Raw genomic sequence first — 17,323 nt, forward strand, 5'->3', positions numbered from 1 at the left:
ATCAAGATAACTTGCTCTCGATCACGGCATACTCTCTCAACGCTTTCAAAGCTTCCCCGTGCTCCTGCTCAATCACCTGAGCATGCTTCAGTGACCTAGGCATAATTGAGCAAGGAAATGGTAGTGGACTCGAATTGAAGCCATCCGAGTATGCAAAGCTGCGTGTACATCCACCAAGTCAGCTCCGGATCTGTGTGCGCTCAGGGGTAGGATTGGCACTTACATGTCCACCTCGACGTCCCTGCCCTTTTCGTCCGTTTCAGGGTTGACTTCAAATCCCCAGAGGATCCTCGCAATATTCAAGGCTACGGACGCAGATCCAAGGTGCATGCCAGGGCAGATCCGACGGCCCCATCCAAAGGCACTGTGACCGAAGGTGCCAGGGTATTCGCGTTCAGTCAAGAATCGCTCAGGCCTGAACTCATGAGGTTCTGGGAAGTCTGCTTCGTTAAGATGAACTAGAAATCATGAGTCAGAGTACTAAGCGGGATCAGGAGCATATGGGGCTTGACATACTGCTCCATAAAGGTGCGATAACGGTGCTACCCTTTGGGATGAACATGCCCTTGTAGACATGATCCGCGGTGCTCGCATGGGGAGTGCCACCGAGCACGGCGACAGGCCGCCAGCGTAGCGTCTCCGCAGCTATCGCACGAACATACTCGAGCTTATTCAGATCATTAAACATGGGCAGCCGGTCGCCTCCGACGACTCTGTCAAGCTCCTCTTGCGCTCTTGGTATGAACTGCGGGCCAAACTTGGCACAAGCCAGTATGAAGCTGGCTAGAGATCCGGCCGACTTGAGGCATTGGTTTGTTAGTCACGTCGGGTCTTTGCATAAGCGCGGACTACGGAGGGGTAATTTCTCTTACCGTCTCAACGCCAGCTCCGAATGGTGAGCCTGCCGTGTAGGCTATTTCGAGATCTGACATGCCCAGGTTGGATTGCTCTTCGAGCAGGTGTCTAGCGAAGGACTCAGGCGCAACTCCTCTACTGACTTTGTCGCGGACCTCGTCCATGAGCTCAGTGTACATCTGGATGTCCTTTTGCCTCTGCTTTAAGACCTCGGCCTTCCAAGGGGCCAAGAAGCTGGGGATGTACTTAAGAACAGGATATCTCTCTACGGCAAACTTTCCTGGAATGCTACATGTCGAAAAGAATCGTCAGAAACAGAAGACTTGAGAAGAATAGGGGGAAGAAGAAGACGCTTACTTGACCGATGTCAGGCGTCCCATTGACTCAGCATTGCGTTGGACAACGATATCGGTGGCAATGTCCTCCACCCTCCTGCCGTACGTCACCGTCACAATAACAGAGGCCGCATATCGTTCAAGGTGCCTTCGAAAGTCTCCGGGACTCATGAGAAGCTCATGCATAAGCACCTTGGACTCCAGACTCTGCACCGGCCGGTACGTCTCGCTCTGCCGCTGCATGAAGCCGCTGTGCAGGAGCTTTCGCCATCGCCGCCAGAAGGGGGAGTAAGAGGCCATCAGGCCCCTCATGCCGCCAGAGAGGAGCTCGCCGCCCATGATGAAGCGCGGGCGTGACGAAAAGATTGAGCCCTTTTTTTCGAGGAGGTCCCATGCCGCTTGGGCTGAGCCCAAAACGATGGTTGGCGTCGGACCCATCTGGAGGTAGACGACGTCGCCATACTCCCTACTCAATTCCTGGAACCAAAGCCATGGCTTTCGGATCCCTGTTTTGATGATCTTGGGACCCGGGGGAAGCTGTGATCGATGTGAGTAGAGCTTCCACTCTTGCCGCAGCTATTCGAGGTTGATGAAGTCAGGATAGTTTCCAGTAAAGCGTGTCAGACTTAACATTTCTTACCCTGGGAAATGTGAGGGCTAGATAAGAAACTCCAGCGATCAACGCCAAGTAGGCGAGAATATTGAAGAGCATGATGGAGTGATTGACGGTGGGTAGACCCGAATAGCAAGTCTGCAACTTCAACACACGCATACATAGACGTTGAGTCGCCAATCTTCCTTCGGTAATCTCAAAAGACTTAGCCGGGGATATCTATGAGTTTGGAGGGGGAAAGAGTACTGAAAGGCAAATAAACCCGAGGTAATCCAATCTTTCAATGATCAGTCGAGCGGCTAGCGCTCCAATTTCGACTCTTCCAACAATTGCCGATCTTGGCGAACACGATTCAGCAAGCCACAACTGGGTCTCTTCAATCCTTCCCGCTCGATAGTCATGAGAAAATCAAGTCACGATACGAAAACTTCCCCTTGAAAACCCCGCAGTCTGGGTTTAAAGCTGCACGTGGGTTACGCGGGGGAAGCAAGATGCGTGTGGGGGAACCACCCCCGAAACGAAGCGGCCCATGCATGCTTCTTGCTGACTCCAAACTTACAAACGCCTTGGTTGGATGGCGGATAACCATGCCCTGGTCTTTGGTAGCATCACCGCGGCAGTTGTTCGAGTGAGATGAAGCGCATGGAAGATGAAGAGGTACAAAGTCTAGGAAGTCCCTGGAAGTCCGGATCCAAACGATGGATGTGCCTTGCTTGTGCAATACTTGAGGATACTTTAGGATTCGAGACTTTTACCAAAATATAGACTTAAGCATCCCTTACATCTCTACTATGGAACCTGAACGTTCCGGTTGGCTGAGCAAGCCATTCTTGACGTCGATCCTCCTTGGCATAGGAGGATTCCTTTATGGATAGTGAGTCTTTCTGCACAACAAGAGTATCCTTTCAACTAAAGTCTCACACGACATCCTAGTGATTCAGGAATCATTACACCTAGCTTAGCACTCAAGTCATTCCTCGCGTATTTCGGAAATCCGGATGCTCCCCTTCGAGGTGCAATCGTGTCAGTGTATCAAGCTGGAGGTATGATTTGCTCCGGGAACAGCAACACCTACTGGTCTAACTTACTTTACCAGCATGGCTAGGGAGTGCATCTGTTGGTGTTACCAGCGACAAAGTAGGCCGCCGCAAAGCCATCGCCTTTGGCTGCATATGGGGAGTCATTGGCGGTGCTCTGATGGCGGGTGCTGCCCATGTCGCAATGCGTAGGTGAAGTTGAGACCCGAGAATTGTAAGGTGAAGTGCTAAATATGAGAACCAGTCATCATGGGCCGACTGCTAGTCGGTTTTGCAGTTGGTACAATCACTGGCGTAGCTCCAGTCTTTGGAGCGGAAATTGCAAAGGTCGGATGCTTCACTGTCCGATCGACTTACGAAAATTGTTTGAAGCTAATATTTTCCAGACCCACGAAAGAGCCAGGATCACAGCTGTCAACCAGATGAGTAAGTTGAAACGATTATCACAGTTCACGCACACTAACGAGGTAAAGTGGTTGCCTGGGGCTTCTTTGTCGCTCTCTGGACTGGCGTTGGAGAAGGCAAATGGCAGAATCCTAACCAATGGAGGCTTGGTTTCGCCATTCAGAGCATCCCTGCCCTGATCCTGGGCATTAGCGTTCTCTTCCTCGGTGAGTCGCCCAGATGGCTCTGCCTAAAGGGTCGGCACGAGGAAGCTGAAAAAGCTTTCCGCAACTACCACTATGACGGGACCAACGACGACTGGTGCCGCAATGAGTTTACCATCATCCAGGTCAACATCGCAGAAGAGTTACAGGCTCAGGGTCGGCTATCCTGGGGCGACCTATTCAAGACACCAGCGTTCCGCAAACGCCTCTTTGTCGGTTCTTTTGTGTGGGCTGCTGCGATGCTTTCTGGCATTTCGTTTGTGCAGTATTACCAAACGGCCATCTATGCTACGCTGCAGTTCAGCCAGGATCAACAGCTTCTCGTCAGTGGTCTCTATGGTTCTGTTGCACCCGTGGCATGCTTAATCTCGCTGTTCTTCGTTGATCGTATCGGTCGAAAGAAGATTCTTATCATTAGCTCGTCTCTGTTGTCGCTTTGTTACTTGATCATCACCATTTTAGCAGCAGTTTACCCTGCAAGACCCGGATTTCCAACCAACGAGGCGGCCCAGCGCGGTCTCATTGCGTGTATTTTCGCTGTTTCGGCCAACTATTCTGCCCTCCTGGGACCCATGACATGGATTATTCCGTGAGTATCATTCCGAGTGTCAGTATATGAACTGCAGTTTTGACGGGAATATAGACCTGAAGTTTTCACCACGGAGCTCCGAGCCAAAGCGAACGCCATAGTCCAGGTCATTCACTATTCCATTAGTCTAATCATTACGCAGTGTTCGCCAATTGCTCTGGCCGCGGTTGGCTGGAAGTACTACGTACGTTGATTATGTTCAAATCATATTTTGACGAGTATGTTCTGACTTGAAGGCTCAGATACTTTTCATCCTCACCAACGCTCTCTGCGCTATCATCTTTGCATTCTTCTATCCCGAGACCAGAGGTATAAACATTGTGACCCACCGTACACGGACAGTAGCTTACACTTCACTCATAGGAAAATCTCTGGAAGAAATCGATGAGATCTTTGGCGATGTCAAAATCGTGCGCGATGTTGACTTCGCCGAGAAAGCTGGAGTTCAAGAAGTAGAAATCCGTCAGCGACACTGAAGAAGTTGTGGTGTTTGAATCCAACAGAGGGAATCAGAGATGTGCGTCTACTAAGATTAGGTGCATCATACGCGTTGACAAAAGAGACATTCAACCTCAATTTACAAGCAACGGATCTCGTTTCCAAATTCAAAGAACCATGTGAAGTTCTATGGAGGTTAAGAACTGTAGAAGACTATTGTCAAGAAGATTTGGAGAAGTAGTCGTAGTTCCTGTAAGAGATTTTGCTGCATTGACACTTCCGTTGATGCTGCCACCATGCAGATATTCTACCTTTCGAATGGAAGCTTGAGATTAAATCTCAAACAAAATATATGATACGTGCAAGACTGCCCATCATTACTCTCCATCCAGATTACTACAATGAAGGATGGAAGAGTATCACAATGTTCGGGATTCTTGGTTGATTGTATAAATATCAATTCGCTGAAACACCCTTTGACAAGCGTGGACCAAGATTTCTTGCGTGCTCAAACTTTAAACACAAACTTTTTGTTTAATCCAAGCAGCCAATTCGGCACATATTATGTATGTCGTGATGGATCGATCGTCCTGTTCATCGCTTCCAAATTCCAGCCGGTCACGATGCTTTCCGAATCAGCTCAGCCTCAAATCTTCGTTCTTCACCTCCCTCACGACAACGGATGGTGGTGCTTGAACCGTGCTCACGGCCGCTTCCATGTCAATGGCTCGCTCTCTCGTCTCCATCTGCATCACCAGAAGCTGACCAGCCGTGTCATGTCGCAACGTCCTCCCCCGTCGGTGTCTCTCTCCTCTTAAACAGACCAATACGTATGTCCATATCAGGACGGACCCGGCGCTCATGAACAACCAGGCGAGAGCGACGTACTTGGTCTGCGACCAATCTTCGTGCAAGGCGTGCCGCACGGCGAAGAAGCTGAGAGCCTGCAAGCCGATCCAGGTAAGCCAGTAGAAGTATACCAGACCACTAATGCGACCAGGCGGGGGAAGAATGCATTTGTGAATGCTAAAGACAGCTGCGTAACAAGTTTGCGTGATAATCAGGACGATCGAAAGCTCCGCCATCCAGGCGATGGGTTGTTTGGACTCCGAGGATGCTCTCATCAAGGTTATGGTGACCAGAATTGTGGTGAGGAAGCATGCGCCGAGGAGGACTATAACTGAACATCTGGCTTCGTCCAAGAGGCTTGTCCGTGGCGACCATGGTTGTCTTCTTCGTCGACGGAGCCACATCTTTGCCCGGGCGAGCGGAACACTGTAGAGAGGCATGGCTGGCTTCTTTGAGGAAAGGGATGAATATGAGGAGAACCCGGTGCTTTCTTCTCGGGTCTAAGATCTTGAAAGGGTGGTGTTGTTGAGAGAACACTGAATGCCTTGAGGCGGCAAAATTAAAAGAACAGTCCGCTTATGAGCGGCCATTATGGTCTCACTAATGGTGGAAAATCGACTTATTTAAGAATCTGCGCTACTTGGCCCGAGGAATGTCATGATGTGGTTTCAATCGAAGAGGCGTCAGGAGAGTTCATGTACGCGCATACAAGCATTTGGGGGCGTTCAAGTCACTATGGGCAAAATCCACCTTGATAGAAGTTATTGACTTCTATTGGTGCTCAAAATTGTGTCTAGCGATTCAAGACTGCACCTTAGGATCATCTCAATGAGTGCTGAAGGATGAGAATTGGGTGGACACGGCGAGGAAAGTAAGGAATTAGATATCGAGTGAATGGCGACAACAGAGGTTTGTTCTGATCCCCTCTACTTGTTCAGGCCATTCCGGAGATGTTGAAGGTTTCTTGTGGGCAAGGGCGTTCGAAGTGGCATTTATGGTCACGAGATAAGCTGGTTTTGCCGGTCTCCGAACGGGCCGAGGGCGGTCGGGCCACGCTGATTGATAACTTGGCGTGACTGAGAGTCTTCGGTTGCAACTGCCTGGTGATTCCAGCTGTGGTTGTAGTCGGCTCGGATTGTCTCCGACGTGGAGCATTGATAGTCGAATGCACATGAAGTGGTTGTCCCGGCGATCAGATCAGACGGTCGTGAGGGCCTCTTGTTGAGGAGAATATCGCTCACCTACGAAACACCCCGCGCGGGCAAATGAACTCTCCCCGGGATTGTATGGGTCGACTGGACGCTCCCCTCCAAATCTCCAACATATTTCCCCCTCGAACGTGCAGAGTTGGTACCCGCAGCTGTGCGAAGGCCACCATGTGTCTGGTGTGATGTGGAACTGTGGTGAGAGCCTCGAACGGTGAACCAAGCAGCGGACCGGTGGTTGGAGGGCCAAACTTCAGAGTCTCCGTAGCCCACCCGCAGCGACCCGAACCCCACGCTCCCTACTCCGTGTCTTCCCCCTCACCGACATGCCTCCGCGCCCGGCTGCCCAGCTCCGCACCAACAGGAGTTCCCAGACTTGATGGAGTGCACACGAAGAGTACTTGGACACGACGCGTCCACGAGGGCGCGGGGCGGGTTGGGCCCCCTCTTCCTCGCTGCTATCTGCGGTAAAATGCACCTCTCATGGGAAGCTGGAACTTGAAGACAGCATCGACGATGCGAGGCCTTGACTAATGGCGCGCGCTGCATGGCCGGGGTGGGTTGGATGTGGGCTTCTGTGGATCTCACAACTGGACTCTTGGCCGCAACCATGTAGTTTCTGAGATCGATTGGGCGGCGTGGTTTTTCCATTAAGGCCTAGAACTTGGTTGCCAGGTTTTTTCCCTCTTGGTAATAAGCTAAGAACAAACTCACCTCGCCGCCGTACTTAGTTACGTAGTTCTCTACAATTCTTCGGACTGAAGATATCAAATACTGCAGTTCGACAAATCCTGCCCGACTCTCGGTCAGTGCGGTTGGATTAGTAGTCGGCAGGAAAAGGTTGCGCCAAGCGAGCACCAAGATCAGATTGATGAGCTGTCCGAGCTGCATGGCGCATATTGCTGCAGTCCTCGCATGTGGGATTACTCAGATACAGATTCGTACATAACAAGTACAAAAGTATTGTTCTAAAGATTGAGACTATTCTCTGTTAGGTATGCGTAGGAGTACGGCAATACTGTCTCAATGTCTACCTGCGGCCCATCCGGGTCCCATTAATTAAGATCCACCAGACTGGCGGGCACTTGAAGGGAGGGCATGGGTTCACCCATGTATCTAGACGTTCCTCACAACCTCATTGCTGAGCATTGGTCCGTATTTAGCCCCGGCGTCTAGTCCGTGCCTGTATCAATGACATCAGCGGGGTTCCCGGGATGCCGTCACGGCCGGCCAATTCCCAAAGCTACCCCTCCATCATGCCACCTTATTGACCCCTCGGTCTTTTTTGGGCTCGAAGCACGCCGTACTCTCAGCTATTCAAAGCTGCCTTTCTCCCGCTGATCTTTTCGAGCTTTTCTCTCTCTTCCTTTTTCATTCCAAAAAGTTTGATACCCCAAAAAGCCTTCTCTTCAATCTTTGCAGACGCCTCTTTTACCTTTACAACCCAGCCACATTCACCACCACCAATCCTTCATCATGCCTCAGTCCATTCCCACCGCTTCCCGTCTTTTGGACCTCTTCAGCCTCAAGGGCAAGGTCGTCGTTGTCACGGGTGCCTCCGGCCCCCGCGGCATGGGCATTGAGGCTGCCCGCGGCTGCGCCGAGATGGGTGCCGACCTGGCCATCACCTACTCCTCTCGCAAGGAGGGTGCTGAGAAGAACGCCGCCGAGCTCGAGAAGGAGTACGGCGTTAAGGTCAAGATCTACAAGCTCAACGTCAGCGACTACGACGAGGTTGAGAAGACCACCAAGCAGATCATCGCCGACTTTGGCAAGATTGATGCCTTCATCGCCAAGTGAGTTCCCGAGCCTCTCAACCCCGTGCAACTCTCCAATGTAGCTCAAATAACTGATGACTTTGCTCTCTGCAGTGCTGGTGCCACCGCCGATGCCGGCATCATTGACGGCACCAAGGAGGCTTGGGACCACGTCATCCAAATCGACCTGAACGGCACCGCGTACTGCGCCAAGGCCGTCGGCGCCCACTTCCGCGAGCGCGGCTCCGGTTCCTTCGTTATCACCGCCTCCATGTCCGGCCACATCGCCAACTACCCCCAGGAGCAGACCTCGTACAACGTCGCAAAGGCCGGCTGCATTCACATGGCCCGCTCTCTCGCCAACGAGTGGCGCGACTTTGCCCGTGTCAACTCCATCTCTCCCGGTTACATTGACACCGGCCTGTCCGACTTCGTCGAGCAGAAGGTTCAGGACCTGTGGAAGAGCATGATTCCCATGGGTCGCAACGGTGATGCCAAGGAGCTCAAGGGTGCCTACGTGTACCTTGTCTCAGATGCTAGCACCTACACCACCGGTGCCGACATCGTCATTGACGGTGGTTACTGCTGCCGGTAAATGTCTCGTCTTCTGTGTAAGCCGGGCGGAACAACAGCACATGGATACGGAAGACTGAAAGGTTTCTTGTCCTGAATATGATGTTATGACTACTTTAAAATAATAGACAAACAAGTAAAAAAGAACACTGTAATCTTAATTGGTTAATGTGATGAATTAAGCTGCGCGCCCCTGGTTGTTCTTCGCCAGCCTTCGGTAATTTAATGCCGCAATGCCGCATTCAGGTAACGCAGTAGCTACCTCAAACACTACAGTACATTTCATACCACACGTACTAGACTTGATAAAGCAGTTCAAACATATCGTCAAAATTTATCACGTTCACTCCCAACAAAACTTACTGAGATCTGCAAGATGTGCCACAAATTTGCAGTCTCGCCGTATTCAATCTCCGCGATCATGGGTGATGATGTATGCGTGATGCCATGACCTTGTTCCTGGATCCATTTTCTTAGCGTAATAAGCTAGCTGTTGTGGACTACCCGTCAACGCTCCACCTGTCGCGTCTTCCTAACATGAGCCATCCTGCATCGTGATCCTGGGTTCGGTCCACTGCAACTCCATCACACACCTCCATTCTTTTAATCAAGCATGATCCGTAACTAAGCTTGGTATGTGAGCTTCACTCGAAAGTCGCAGGTCAATACGTCAAGAAAACACAATCTCACGTGAAGCTACGTCTACTTGATCTGTCCTCGACTGAGATCCATGTATTGATATATATAGATTTCAGTGATACAACAAATAATAGTGATATTATGATGTGTTGATGACGGTCGTAATGTCGAAACTGCATATTAACGAGGTTTCAAATTCGCCCGCCCCCTAACATGTGCTACTATCGTAAGAGCATCTCAAGTTCCAGGTTCTCGGAACCCTCAAAAAGTCATTCTCAGAGATTCTTGGCGATGAAGTGCGGGAGTAACTCCTTCATCCAAGCTGGTGTATGTCTCTTCAAGGCGATCTGGCATGTCTCGGGGCCTAGCCAGGCCACTAAACTTGTCATGAGGAGGATTTGGAGTCCAATATTATCGGCTTCGTGAAGGTAGTAGATGACTTTGAGGTCCCAAGGAAGCCGGTTCCATTCACCAACTACGGAGAAGGAATGCCTTCGTATACAAAAGTGAAGGGCGGTGTAGGCGACACAACCAAGGCCGGTCGCAGTCTTGAGCGGGTTAAATACAGAGGCCAGCGCAACCATTGTCGCAACAATAAAGAGTATTTCCGACCAATGGGTGGTGAAGGATCTTCGTGAAACTTTATCCCAGAAATTGAACACACAGTAGAGGCAAAATATCGTTAAGGTACCTTAGTGACAAGTGCGGGGGGTGAAAATCTCTCGTGATCATCATCCAGTCTTCCCTCGTCGCCAACTGATGGGGTCGATGATTCTTCTTGACTGTCAAAACTTTCTTCTAAGGAAGATGTTTCGGAAGTCGTTGGAATCGGCGCTTGAAATGATTCTTGAGAGTCCTGAAAATGCCCAGTGCATGCGTCGGTGTGGAGCATCTCCGTGTTTTTATTCAACCCATTTTCAGAATCAGCTTTCGAGTCTGATGACCCTTGGTGACTGCCTTATTGGAAGGTGTCTCAGGAGGTAACTCCTTTGCATCATTGTTGAGCCTCATTTGCGATGCCGTTACCGATTTGGTAGGTCTTCACAAATATTGGAGAGGTTTTTGAGGCTTGGGGTGATTTTTAGGGTTGAATTCGAGTGCCAGGGGCGGTTTAGTAGGAAAATCTTGCTTGTTCTTTGATTATAGAGACGAAATAGTGGGTGGAGAATCATGCAATGCGGTCGGCATCTGGCTTATCGGGTGTATGGCTGCCTATATACGTTCTCTGATCCCACAAGGTGCTTTATCAATCACGGTGTCACCGACGAGCCCACAGCCGTAAACTTCGTGACCTGTGGATTGCTGTGAAGCTTATACTTGTCAAGCCTTGATCACTCCCCACCTGCTTCGACATTTGGAACGATGAGGCTCTTAACGAGGGCCTTGTCTGTCCAAACATATACCTGCATCTTTAAGGCCGAACGCGTCTCTTCTAAACCTCATGGATGCTGGGTATCCCTCCCATCTCAAACCTACAGGCTAGGGGAGCCAAGTTTTGACCTATTCTATGGAAGGTTGTTTTTCAGATCGGGACTTGACGATGATCCAAGCTTCTGATCTTTCGTTTGTGTGATGACGGCAAATCACAAATTTTTGTTGGTGCCAAGGTATGCCGCAAATGAGATTTCAAAAGGAGAGAGTTCGTTGAGGCAGTGTTGTACCTGTTTCTGGCTGCTAGGCGCAACCATAACAATAGCATGGTATCAAAGTTCATCTTAATTTTCTTTCTACATGCGGTAACGTATGCCCAGCAGGTTTGGGCAGCTTAAAAACCACCCTCCATAATGCTTTCTGATGAAACATCATGAAGCATCGCGAGTCTCCAAGCCACTTTCTTTTGAACGCTTAGGAAGAGCCACCGGACACGGGAATTAAATCAATCTCAACAGAGACGCCCCCACCAAGTTCGCCGCCGATAGACCGCTTTGTCGTACCCGCGGCGGTATACAAAGCGAAGCGGATAGCTTGTCTAGAACCCTGCTTGCTAGAGATGGTTTCAACGTTCAGATATCTAGGATCGTCAAACTGACGAACGGGAACATCAAACGTCCACCGCCCAACACCATCGCCGCCCTCCTCCGCCGCGCGGTCGTTGATGCCAGCGTAGGCCTTCTTGAAGTCCTCGCTACTCACGTGAAGCGAGACTGAATGAACTCCGAGTGATCCGTTCGGGTGCTTCACATTCTCGGGAACATGATCCGGCACACGAAGCTTCCGCGGCGTTCGGTCAAAGCACCAAAACGGCAACTCGCCCCTCTCCACTTTTCCGGCTCCGGCCCCGGCAGCGCTATCCGGGAGTGCAACGGCCCACTTCAGCTCCTCGCCATCCGGCCTGATGCGCCCGCCGGGCACGGGGTCCTCGTACACGGCCAGCGACTGCGCGGCGTGCACCCGTTTCTGGATCTCGGCGAAGCCGGACTCGTCCTTGAGGGAATAGGCCCAGTCGATGATGGTGCCGTCCGGCTTCGGACCCCACTTGTGCTTGAGGCGGTCTTCCCGGCTGATGCCCGCGACGAAGGAGATGATTTCCAGATAGGTGCCGTCTGCGAAGATGACGAGCTTGTTTTCCGTGAGGCCGTCAGCGTGCCGGCCGCCTGTGAGGATGGTGAATTCGGTTGAGAGCCAAGTGGGGAGGGAGGCGAGGACTTGGTGGGGGACCAGAATCACGATGTGATCGAGGAGAGGCGGGTTTGAGCTCTGGGAAGACATGTTGACGAGATCTTGAGTGCAGATTAAATGAGTGATACAGCCGCGTTGTCAGTGATGTAGATGATTTCAAGATGTGTTGTCTCTGCGATATGTAGCATATAGGGACATCCGGTATTTATCGTTCTATTCCCCGCGCGGCCCCACAATGTCACCATTGCTGGTAGTCATTGCGAAGAGACGCGGATGTATGAGGTCCGCTATCGGTTGACAACTCTCATGAGTCTTTTGCCGAATCTCTCGCAAATACCTCAAATACCTCAGAATTCTATCTTGACATTTTCCGATGTATGGCGGAACCTCGATGAGACCTCCGGCACGTGGCCGGCAGGCGTTTCCGTGCCCACTTCATCAAGTTAGCTGATGGTGGCTTATGTAACCAAGCCGGTCTCGTGGGAAAGAATGGTGCTAATCCAGAGGGAGGACTTCTTCTCTCGGTCACGCATGGCTCAAGCACACGGAGCACTTCTTCTTCTCTTCGAGGTTGCCAAATCGCAGAGTTCACTGCCAACTTCAGACCACTGTTTCTTTGTTGCCTCCCAGGCAGTGTATGCGCACTCGAGTCCTCGTCAGTGAGACTTGCGTGGATTGCCCCGTCAAACTTCAAGGGCTTCTGGAACTCGCGGCAGGTCTACTAGGAGCAATTCCTTTCTGATCCTGGCGAAAGAACAACCGATAGAAGGCCAAATTCTCATCACTACTCCCAAAGGACTCTGTCCTTTCAGAAATACATTGTTCTCATTGCTGGTCGACTTAGAGAACAAACATCCTACGCGGCATTGGGATGTCTCTTTGACCCAGTCAGTGCTTGCGCGCTAAAGTTTGGAGGCTCAGTCTAAGGATCCCAGGGCCGTCCCTGGATGTCCGCCAAAAGACGCTGGACCCAAGGGATAGCGCTTGAGCCTGGCCTTGAACGTTTAGCCTTCTTCCAGACGCGAAGCTGACAAGCAGACGTACCCATGACAGGATGAAGGGTGGTTGTCGGTGCAGTTCGAGTGGTACAACAACTGCTGCTGTACAACGATGTCTCGGACGCAGGATCAACCAGACAAACAACACCCCGAGTCAAACACCTAAATCATCGGCCCGAGTGGGTCTTTGTTGCATTTCTGCAAAGAGCTCTGCGTGATCTAAAGGACTGGCCTCTTACGCGTACGGCCGGCGAGTGTTTGCTTCAGGCGCAGATCTTCTCGCAAGAGTTATCAATCCCCTGTGGCCAGCGCCGATGTAAACTGTGTGTTTCCAGTCACTCGCTAGTGCCAAAGCTTTACGACACTCTCTTCTGAATCAGTAGCTACGACAAGCTGGAGATGGTATAGCTTCTCGATCTCGGATCAACTCTGTGCTGATAACTAACAAATGCAGAAGGGCGCCTAGTTGCCGGCTTGCTACCCGAGCACTTCCCACACTCAAAGCATACTTACTTTACTCAACGGCGTGCCGGTAGTGACCCCGCACTACGGCTCGCCCACTGGCAGCGGGAAGATCTGGACCTTGGCTGAGCACCGTGATACTCGCGCAAGACCTGCATTAAGTCTGGCGATCTCATACTGCGAGGCTTGTGGCGTGTCTCGAAGCTTGCGCTGTTTGTGACTACAGGCTCGACACTGATAGCAATCTTCCTCAGCCAAGCCCGCATTCAATCGAAAACCGACACAATGGAACGCCGACCCTCTGCCTCCCGGTCAGCCCGAGAACCCCTTCCCATTCGCTCCCGAGGCCGTGCGCGCCCCATCCCACCCTCCCCCTCCCCCTTCTCTCATTGAGGCTCACAACCCAACTTGGACTTTGGAGGACAGTACGGAGTAGAACAGTAGTGACGGATCGGTTTTATCCCCGGACCTATCCCCAAATCGCTAGATTTCCACTCATATTGGGCTGCATTCTGATAGTACCCACCCCGACGATCGCGTGTCTGGGGCCCTGGTGGTAACGGGACGCGGATCACCCTAGGGAGCCTCTTGGTGTCCGCACATGAAACTCCCACCGTCTGATGCAGACCCTCGTCCGACCAGGCTTCGTGGCGCTCGCCGCATGAATCTTGTCGCACAGAAACGACCATCGGATGGCAGGCTGGGGCCATTTACTCACGGCCAACTTGCTGTTCGCAGGTTCACTGCCCCCTCCAGGGCCTCCAGTGCCTCTCCAGCTGGGCTGTTTGTGGATGATGGAGAAAGGGGGGTAGGGGGGTAGGGAAAGAAGTCCACATCTCACCTCTCGGTCCCGCCATCCCGTTCGCTGGTGTCATGTCATATAGCCCATGGGTTGACTACTATTCTTGGACGCTCCCTTTTTCCAAAGTAGCATTGTCGATGGCCTGCCGGTAGTAGATATGTCATGCGGCTCCCCGCTGCCTTACGTACAGACGATTCTTGATCCTCCTTCCCAGGCCTTCTTGCAACCAAAGCCCCCCTTTCGTGTTTGCTTCGTGCTGCCCTTCGCTTCTTGGACCGCAGTTTTTCCTTCGATTCTTCGGATTGAGTCCTTTCTTTTTTTAACATCATCAGATTATTTTTACTTTCGCTTCTTTTTCATTCGCTTAGGTATCGAATATGTTGTCAAAGACACTTACACTTTTGGGGTTGACGGCGGCAGCATGCGCTAGGGTGCAGTTCTTGGCAAGTCTCATATGATCTACAACAAGACTTCGGACCAATGTGTCTAACCTTTCTTGCCCAACAGGGAGTCGCGATATCAGGTGCCGACTTTGGCTGTGAGATTGATGTAGACCCTTCCCTCGATATCTCATCTCATCCAACAATTCGAGACTAACTCGATGCCAGGGAAGCTGTCCAACGGGAAAAGTCCAGCTGCCTCTCAGCTCACTGGGAGGCGGCGACGGCGAAGGCCAGATGAACCACTTTGTCCAGAACGACAAGCTCAACATGTTTCGACTTCGTCAGTCTACTTGAATTCTCTCTCACCTTGAGAGTCTAATACTGACATCCAATACAACAGCCGTCGGATGGCAATTCCTCGTTAACAACCAACTAGGCGGCCAACTCAACGCCGCCAACCTTGGCAAATACGACCAGATAATGCAAAAGTGCCTCGCGACCGGCGCGCACTGCATGCTCGACATACACAACTTCGCCCGCTGGAATGGCGGCATCATCGGTCAAGGCGGGCCGACAGACGACCAATTCGTGTCTCTATGGACGCAGCTCGCGACGAAGTACAAGGACAACGCCAACGTCGTCTTTGAAATCATGAACGAGCCGCACGACCTCGACGTCAAGCTCTGGGCGGCGACGTGCCAGAAAGTGGTGACCGCCATCAGGGGCGCCGGCGCGACGTCGCAGATGATTCTGCTACCTGGGACAAACTTCAACTCGGCCGAGTTCCTTGTCAGCAGCGGGAGCGCGGAGGCGTTGGCCGCGATCACGAACCCCGATGGAACGACGGATAATCTGATTATTGATGTGCACAAGTATCTTGATCAGGATAACAGCGGCACGCATAGGCCCTGCACGACGGACAATGTCGAGAGTTTCAGGACGGTGGCTGAGTTCCTGAGGGCCAAGGGACGAAAGGGGCTGGTTAGCGAAACGGGCGCCTCGAGCGATGCTTCGGTACGTCAATCGATTTCCTTGTTCTTTAATGGGTAATATGACTAACGGAAGGATACAGTGCTTCACAAGCTTCTGCGCCCAGAACACTTTCATCAACCAGAACTCAGACGTCTTTATCGGCCTCGTGGGCTGGGCGGCCGGCAGCTTCAGCACCGACTACGTCCTCAGCCTGACGCCCAAGAAGTCGGGCAACACATACACCGACAACAACCTGATGAAGCAGTGCGTCCTTGACACCTGGGCCAACACGGAGCAGAACGTCTCGACGCCTGCTACACCACCGGCAGCTTCATCATCATCGTCATCGGCGGGAGCAGCAGTATCACAGCCCATCGCATCCTTGGTGCCGACGAAGCTTCCTGCTACTACCCGGTCCGCGTCGGCGGCTATTTCAACACCTCCGAGCTCAGCTTCGAGCTCAGCTCCGACTTCGGCACCGCCACCTAGCAGCAGCGGCGGCGATGAAGAGGGCATCGCGCCCCCGACGACGATTGTGAGCATGCCGACCACGCTGCTGGTAGACCCTTCTACGCCGACACCACCGGCGGCAACCGGGGCTCGGAGCGGTAGGAACGGGACGACGACGACGACGAGCTCGTCTCCTCTTCCGACGGCGGCGGGGTCGAGGCTAGGAGGGCTTGATAGTCTGCTGGGACTCGGTTTGGCAGTCGCCTTCTTCCTGTAGAACCAAGTCATTGATATCTCGGAGATTAGCAGATAGGAAGAAAAGAAAAACCAATCATCTGACTACCATCAAGGGCCAAAGAAAAAGTTGACTCGAGGGAGATTCGAACCCCTAGAAATGGCAGACTATCCCGTTGGGACTCGGTCGACAGTCACCTTCTTCCTACAGAAGCTGAGCCATCAGCACCACAATCACAGGTAAAATAACATAAGGATATCCACATGTATTATTGTAGGATACCTGTAAGCAAAAGAAAAATCATGAAAAAAAAGACTCGAACTGGCAAAATGGCAGAATATGGTGCTTCCGCGAGACGCTGGGCGCGGAAGTCTTAAATAAATTTCAGTTTGCGATCTGTAGACGAGAGTCACACGCTAGACCAATCGGCCAACGTGGAGGGTCTCGCCTATCCCGACAGACAGACCAACTTTGCTCAGCTATAGGGGATGTGGAGTGTGCGTATTCCTTGAGCAACCGTGATGGCTTCCGGCATACTTTGGAGCCTGAGGTACCTTGCTATCCTACGCATCAGGGTATCTGATATTTCACGTTTCGCGTCCTTCCTTCTCTATTTGTCTTGACCCCCAGCCACCATGCTGCGTACTAAGACTTAGCTGTGATGCCACCCGCCTTCCAAGATGGAGCTCCCGTCATGGTGTTCTCTCCTTTATGGATAGGAAGGGTACTTCTAAAGCGAGGATCACCACCAAAACCCCCAAAGGCTCCAATACTCCATAGCGAACAGCTCTGAGGGTTCCAATGTCGAACTAGGAGTGTTGCTGATCATCAGGTCTCTAAGCCTAGTCTTGCCCCTCGCCGGCGTAAATGACAGATTTCCTTGGTCGTAGAGGCGAGCCATCAC

At 51.8% G+C, this 17,323-nt stretch overlaps 8 protein-coding genes across 8 annotated transcripts; 3 read left to right on the forward strand and 5 right to left on the reverse strand.

Moving 5' to 3' along the window:
* Positions 1–219: 219 nt before the first annotated feature.
* On the reverse strand, positions 220–1,962 carry CTAM01_11623 (uncharacterized protein; the record flags this gene model as incomplete). Its single annotated transcript, XM_060527634.1, has 5 exons — positions 220–458; positions 517–799; positions 873–1,143; positions 1,213–1,766; positions 1,831–1,962. The coding sequence occupies 5 exons, from the start codon at positions 1,960–1,962 to the stop codon at positions 220–222; spliced, it is 1,479 nt and encodes a 492-aa protein (XP_060377675.1).
* A 632-nt stretch (positions 1,963–2,594) lies between these two features.
* Positions 2,595–4,513, forward strand: CTAM01_11624 (uncharacterized protein; the record flags this gene model as incomplete). The annotated part of the gene is made up of 8 exons (XM_060527635.1): positions 2,595–2,677; positions 2,737–2,846; positions 2,900–3,028; positions 3,085–3,167; positions 3,227–3,266; positions 3,314–4,037; positions 4,092–4,221; positions 4,280–4,513. The coding sequence occupies 8 exons, from the start codon at positions 2,595–2,597 to the stop codon at positions 4,511–4,513; spliced, it is 1,533 nt and encodes a 510-aa protein (XP_060377676.1).
* Positions 4,514–5,110: 597 nt separating this feature from the next.
* CTAM01_11625 (uncharacterized protein) lies at positions 5,111–5,764 on the reverse strand (the record flags this gene model as incomplete). Its single annotated transcript, XM_060527636.1, has 1 exon — positions 5,111–5,764. The coding sequence occupies one exon, from the start codon at positions 5,762–5,764 to the stop codon at positions 5,111–5,113; it is 654 nt and encodes a 217-aa protein (XP_060377677.1).
* A 1,422-nt stretch (positions 5,765–7,186) lies between these two features.
* Positions 7,187–7,420, reverse strand: CTAM01_11626 (uncharacterized protein; the record flags this gene model as incomplete). Its single annotated transcript, XM_060527637.1, has 1 exon — positions 7,187–7,420. The coding sequence occupies one exon, from the start codon at positions 7,418–7,420 to the stop codon at positions 7,187–7,189; it is 234 nt and encodes a 77-aa protein (XP_060377678.1).
* A 585-nt stretch (positions 7,421–8,005) lies between these two features.
* CTAM01_11627 (short chain dehydrogenase) lies at positions 8,006–8,881 on the forward strand (the record flags this gene model as incomplete). The annotated part of the gene is made up of 2 exons (XM_060527638.1): positions 8,006–8,325; positions 8,401–8,881. 2 exons carry the CDS (start codon positions 8,006–8,008, stop codon positions 8,879–8,881), a joined length of 801 nt encoding a protein of 266 aa, XP_060377679.1.
* Positions 8,882–9,773: 892 nt separating this feature from the next.
* On the reverse strand, positions 9,774–10,082 carry CTAM01_11628 (uncharacterized protein; the record flags this gene model as incomplete). Its single annotated transcript, XM_060527639.1, has 1 exon — positions 9,774–10,082. One exon carries the CDS (start codon positions 10,080–10,082, stop codon positions 9,774–9,776), a length of 309 nt encoding a protein of 102 aa, XP_060377680.1.
* A 1,261-nt stretch (positions 10,083–11,343) lies between these two features.
* CTAM01_11629 (glyoxalase) lies at positions 11,344–12,207 on the reverse strand (the record flags this gene model as incomplete). The annotated part of the gene is made up of 1 exon (XM_060527640.1): positions 11,344–12,207. One exon carries the CDS (start codon positions 12,205–12,207, stop codon positions 11,344–11,346), a length of 864 nt encoding a protein of 287 aa, XP_060377681.1.
* Positions 12,208–14,859: 2,652 nt separating this feature from the next.
* Positions 14,860–16,461, forward strand: CTAM01_11630 (cellulase; the record flags this gene model as incomplete). The annotated part of the gene is made up of 4 exons (XM_060527641.1): positions 14,860–14,928; positions 14,988–15,102; positions 15,163–15,776; positions 15,835–16,461. 4 exons carry the CDS (start codon positions 14,860–14,862, stop codon positions 16,459–16,461), a joined length of 1,425 nt encoding a protein of 474 aa, XP_060377682.1.
* Positions 16,462–17,323: the final 862 nt, after the last annotated feature.

This window comes from Colletotrichum tamarilloi, assembly GCF_030869305.1.
Source record: "Colletotrichum tamarilloi strain Tom-12 chromosome Unknown Scaffold_65.1, whole genome shotgun sequence".
Lineage (NCBI taxonomy): Eukaryota > Fungi > Ascomycota > Sordariomycetes > Glomerellales > Glomerellaceae > Colletotrichum > Colletotrichum tamarilloi.